The 6,228-nt window shown below is 59.8% G+C and overlaps 1 protein-coding gene across 1 annotated transcript in view; it reads right to left on the bottom strand.

Moving 5' to 3' along the window:
- RGSL1 (regulator of G protein signaling like 1) overlaps window positions 1-6,228 on the bottom strand; it is a 43,957-nt gene that overhangs the window by 1,007 nt on the left and 36,722 nt on the right. The window contains exon 15 of the mRNA XM_062211406.1: window positions 1,354-1,483. Within this exon, the coding sequence (XP_062067390.1) occupies window positions 1,354-1,483 (130 nt within the window). The remainder of the gene's footprint in view (window positions 1-1,353; window positions 1,484-6,228) is intronic.

Raw genomic sequence — 6,228 nt, 5'->3', positions numbered from 1 at the left:
AGACACCAACCACACACAAACGTGACCACAGAGACACCAACCACACACAAACATGACCACAGAGACACCAACCACATGCAAACATGACCACAGACACCAACCACACACAAACATGACCACAGAAACATGAACCCCATGCAACCGTGACCGCGGAGGCACCAACCACACACAAACATGACCACAGAGACACTGGCCACATGCAAATGTGACCACGGATACACCAACCACACACAAACATGACCACAGAGACACGAACCACATGCAAACATGACCACAGACACCAACCACACACAAACATGACCACAGAGACACTGGCCACACACAAACGTGACCACAGAGACACCAACCACATGCAAACATGACCACAGAGACACTGGCCACACACAAACGTGACCACAGAGACACCAACCACATGCAAACATGACCACAGAGACACTGGCCACATGCAAATGTGAGCATGGATACACCAACCACACACAAACATGACCACAGAGACACCAACCACACACAAACGTGACCACAGAGACACCAACCACATGCAAACATGACCACAGAGACACTGGCCACATGCAAATGTGAGCATGGATACACCAACCACACACAAACATGACCACAGAGACACTGGCCACACACAAACGTGACCACAGAGACACCAACCACATGCAAACATGACCACAGAGACACTGGCCACATGCAAATGTGAGCATGGATACACCAACCACACACAAACGTGACCACAGAGACACCAACCACACACAAACGTGACCACGGATACACCAACCACACACAAACATGACCACAGAGACACCAACCACATGCAAACATGACCACAGAGACACTGGCCACATGCAAATGTGAGCATGGATACACCAACCACACACAAACGTGACCACAGAGACACCAACCACATGCAAACATGACCATGACAGCAGCCACACACAAATGTGACCACAGAGACACCAGCCACACACAGACATGACCACAGAAACACGAACCACATGCAACTGTGACTGCGGAGGCACCAACCACACACAAACATGACCACAGAGACACTGGCCACATGCAAATGTGACCACGGATACACCAACCACACACAAACATGACCACAGAGACACGAACCACATGCAAACATGACCACAGACACCAACCACACACAAACATGACCACAGAGACACTGGCCACATGCAAATGTGACCACGGATACACCAACCACACACAAACATGACCACAGAGACACGAACCACACACAAACATGACCACAGAGACACTGGCCACACACAAATGTGACCACAGAGACACCAGCCACACACAAACGTGACCATGGAGATGACAACAACTGGGACAGTGACTTACTTTCTTTGTGGTTGTACAATTCCAGGTGAAGATAGTCTTCAAATTCCTGGCGCTTGCTGGCATTGGTCATGAATCTGCGATAGTTGCAGAAGCTCTTAATAAAGCTGATCATCTTCATCCAGCCTCTTTTCTGGGGGGGGGAGGCAGACATGGCGTCCATGAGCTGCAGCTCACCTGCGCTGGCAGGGGCAGAACTCAGCACTCACTGCGCCTGGGCAAAGGCACCGCTTGCCGCTCCGAGGTCAGAGAGCTGGCAGGGCAGCCCCTAACCACGCAGCTGTGGCTGCAAGATCCCAGCTTCAGGCAGGCAGGGCTGTGCCGCGGCCCCTGCCCCTCCCCCCACAGCCTGCACAGTGAAGATCTGAGATGCCATGGCTGGGAGCGGGGTGGGAGCTGACAGTGGGCAGGAATGGAAGAGGTGAGCGCTGGAACCACTGGGCGGCAGACTTTGAAACCTCAAGAAAGTAGGAAATGAGTGCAACCACTTCCGGGCATCTCCAGAACCAAAGGGTGATGGCACGCACCCTCTCTCACAGCCCTCAGCACACACCCACGCAACACATGAAACTGGAACACACACCGTGCATTCACACATACCACACACTCTGTGCACACACATCCACACTCATGCATTCACACATACCCACACTTGTGCACACACACGCACTCAAGCACACTATCATGCACAATTGTGCACACCCATGCATTCACGCACACCGTCATGCACACACACACTCATGCACACCCACAGAAGTCATAGTCATGCACACTCACACGCACACGCACGCTCATATAAACTCATGCAGTCATGCACACTCACACGCACACACATGATAGTATTATGCACACTCACGCACATGTACACCCCCCAACTCATGCATACACACACACAGACACACAGACACACAAATACATTTCATGTTTCTTATCTGATTTCCAGCAGGGACTCCAGTGACCACTCTCCTGTTTTGTTTTTAAAATTTATTTATTTATTTAAAAATCAGAGTTACACAGAAAGGAGAGGCAGAGAGAGAGAGAGAGAGAGGTCTTCCATCAGCTGGTTCACTCCCCAATTAGCCACAATGGCCGGAGCTATGCCAATCTGAAGCTAGGAGCCAGGAGCTTCCTCTGGGTCTCCCACATGGGTCCAGGGGCCCAAGGACTTGGGCCATCTTCTTTTTATTTATTTATTTTTTATTTTTGACAGGCAGAGTGGACAGTGAGAGAGAGAGAGAGACAGAGAGAAAGGTCTTCCTTTTGCCGTTGGTTCACCCTCCAATGGCCGCCGTGGCTGGCGTGCTGCGGCCGGTGCACCGCGCTGATCCGAAGGCAGGAGCCAGGTGCTTCTCCTGGTCTCCCATGGGGTGCAGGGCCCAAGCACTTGGGCCATCCTCCACTGCACTCCCGGGCCACAGCAGAGAGCTGGCCTGGAAGAGGGGCAACCAGGACAGAATCCGGTGCACCAACCGGGATTAGAACCTGGTGTGCCAGCGCCGCAAGGCGGAGGATTAGCCTGTTGAGCCAGGGCGCCGGCCAACTTGGGCCATCTTCTACTGCTTTCCCAGGCCATAGCTGGGAGCTAGATGGGAAGTGGAGCAGCTGGCTTGAACTGATGCCCACGTGGGATGCCGGCGCTTCAGGCCAGGGCGTTAACCCGCTGCGCCACAGCACCAGCCCACTCTCCTGTTCTCTACCAGCAGAAATGGACACATGGAGGCAGAATATCACTGCCCCCGTGGCTCCGTGGCTCCCTCCACAGACCAGGGACGGCCACACAAACTTGGCTTTGGAGAGCTGGGTAGGTACCGACAGCCCTGGGTCAGAAACTCAGTGTGGGACCTCGCTCCGGCCTAACTGTGTGGTTGGGTCCACCTTGCCGGTCCCTGAGCCTCCCTGGACACAGAAGCAGCAGCCCTCGGGCGTGGCGAACCTTGGCAAGGACCAGTGTGAGCCCAACGCAGGGCGGGGCAGAGCCGGCCTTGGATCCGCGCCGGTTCCTTCTGCTCCCCGAGTCCTAGAACTCAGGCAAAGCGGCTGGCCGAGTGCAGCCTTCTTTTCAACACCCTGCACCAGCACGGAGATGACTCAGCGTGAAGGAAGGGGCACAGCCACGGCCACGGCCACGGGGCAGAGCACGGCATCCTCGGGTCAGACTGAGCCAGACCCCATTTCCCCAGACTCTGGCCAACAGCGAAGCACAGCCAGCCAGTGCGCCCTGCTCGTGCTCAGTGCTCCCTGCTAGTGCTCGCCGCTCAGTGCTCCCTGCTATTGCTCGCTGCTCAGTGCTCCCTGCTAGTGCTCAGTGCTCCCTGCTAGTGCTCAGTGCTCCCTGCTCAGTGCTCATGCTCAGTGCTCGTGTTCAGTGCTCCCTGCTAGTGCTCGCTGCTCAATGCTCCCTGCTCAATGCTCCCTGCTCAATGCTCCCTGCTGAGTGCTCCCTGCTAGTGCTCATGCTCAGTGCTCCTTACTCAGTGCTCCCTGCTCTCTGCTCATGCTCAGTGCTCCCTGCTCAGTGCTCACGCTCAATGCTCCCTGCTAGTGCTCGCTGCTCAGTGCTCCCTGCTAGTGCTCAGCGCTCCCTGCTCGTGATCAGTGCTCCCTGCTCAGTGCTCATGCTCAGTGCTCCTTACTCAGTGCTCCCTGCTCTCTGCTCATGCTCAGTGCTCCCTGCTCAGTGCTCGCTGCTTAGTGCTCCCTGCTGGTGCTCAGTGCTCACTGCTCAGTGCTGACTGCTCAGTGCTTGGTGCTGAATGTTCACTGCCCAGTGCTCATGCTCACCTGCCGACAACTGGGAGAGGCCATCAGGCTAATCAGCAAGGGCACTCGGCTACACGGCCGGTCTGTGTCCTGCACACTGGCTTCACAGCGGGAAGAAACGGCCTCTTGGCTCTACAAGAGCGCGACCCTGTGCTGTCACTCACAGGGTCTGCTGGGGGGAGGTCCCTGTGCTGTCACTCACAGGGTCTGCTGGGGGAGGGGGGCAGGAGGGAGGGCCCCTGTGCTGTCACTCACAGGGTCTGCTGGGGGGAGGTCTCTGTGCTGTCACTCACAGGGTCTGCTGGGGGGAGGTCCCTGTGCTGTCACTCACAGACTCTGCTGGGGGGAGGTCCCTGTGCTGTCACTCACAGGGTCTGCTGGGGGGAGGCCCCTGTGCTGTCACTCACAGGGTCTGCTGGGGGGAGGCCCCTGTGCTGTCACTCACAGGGTCTGCTGGGGGGAGGTCCCTGTGCTGTCACTCACAGGGTCTGCTGGGGGGAGGTCCCTGTGCTGTCACTCACAGGGTCTGCTGGGGGGAGGTCCCCGTGCTGTCACTCACAGGGTCTGCTGGGGGGAGGTCCCCGTGCTGTCACTCACAGGGTCTGCTGGGGGGAGGTCCCCGTGCTGTCACTCACAGGGTCTGCTGGGGGGAGGTCCCCGTGCTGTCACTCACAGGGTCTGCTGGGGGGAGGTCCCCGCGCTGTCACTCACAGGGTCTGCTGGGGGGAGGTCCCCGTGCTGTCACTCACAGGGTCTGCTGGGGGGAGGCCCCTGTGCTGTCACTCACAGGGTCTGCTGGGGGGAGGCCCCTGTGCTGTCACTCACAGGGTCTGCTGGGGGGAGGTCTCTGTGCTGTCACTCACAGGGTCTGCTGGGGGGAGGTCTCTGTGCTGTCACTCACAGGATCTGCTGGGGGGAGGTCCCTGGGCTGTCACTCACAGGGTCTGCTGGGGGGAGGTCCCTGTGCTGTCACTCACAGGGTCTGCTGGGGGGAGGTCCCTGTGCTGTCACTCACAGGGTCTGCTGGGGGGAGGGGGCAGGGAGGGAGGGAGGGCCCCTGTGCTGTCACTCACAGGGTCTGCTGGGGGGAGGGGGCAGGGAGGGAGGGAGGGCCCCTGTGCTGTCACTCACAGGGTCTGCTGGGGGGAGGGGGCAGGGAGGGAGGGAGGGCTCCTGTGCTGTCACTCACAGGGTCTGCTGGGGGGAGGGGGCAGGGAGGGAGGGAGGGCCCTGTGCTGTCACTCACAGGGTCTGCTGGGGGAGGGGGAGCAGGGAGGGAGGGCCCCTGTGCTGTCACTCACAGGGTCTGCTGGGGGGAGCAGGGAGGGAGGGAGGGCCCCTGTGCTGTCACTCACAGGGTCTGCTGGGGGAGGGGGAGCAGGGAGGGAGGGCCCCTGTGCTGTCACTCACAGGGTCTGCTGGGGGGAGCAGGGAGGGAGGGAGGGCCCCTGTGCTGTCACTCACAGGGTCTGCTGGGGGGAGGGGGGCAGGGAGGGAGGGCTCCTGTGCTGTCACTCACAGGGTCTGCTGGGGGGAGGGGGGCAGGGAGGGAGGGAGGGCCCCTGTGCTGTCACTCACAGGGTCTGCTGGGGGGGAGGGGGGCAGGAGGGAGGGCCCCTGTGCTGTCACTCACAGGGTCTGCTGGGGGCAGGGGGGCAGGGAGGGAGGGAGGGCCCTGTGCTGTCACTCACAGGGTCTGCTGGGGGAGGGGGCAGGGAGGGAGGGTCCCTGTGCTGTCACTCACAGGGTCTGCTGGGGGAGGGGGGCAGGGAGGGAGGGAGGGCCCCTGTGCTGTCACTCACAGGGTCTGCTGGGGGAGGGGGCAGGGAGGGAGGGTCCCTGTGCTGTCACTCACAGGGTCTGCTGGGGGAGGGGGAGCAGGGAGGGAGGGCCCCTGTGCTGTCACTCACAGGGTCTGCTGGGGGGGAGGGGGGCAGGGGGGGAGGGCCCCTGTGCTGTCACTCACAGGGTCTGCTGGGGGAGGGGGCAGGGAGGGAGGGCCCTGTGCTGTCACTCACAGGGTCTGCTGGGGGAGGGGGCAGGGAGGGAGGGAGGGCCCCTGTGCTGTCACTCACAGGGTCTGCTGGGGGGGAGGGGGGCAGGAGGGAGGGCCCCTGT

This window comes from Lepus europaeus, chromosome 14 (assembly GCF_033115175.1).
Source record: "Lepus europaeus isolate LE1 chromosome 14, mLepTim1.pri, whole genome shotgun sequence".
Classification (NCBI taxonomy): domain Eukaryota; kingdom Metazoa; phylum Chordata; class Mammalia; order Lagomorpha; family Leporidae; genus Lepus; species Lepus europaeus.
Note: the sequence above shows the minus strand (reverse complement) of the source record. Positions and strands in the feature narration are given on the sequence as shown.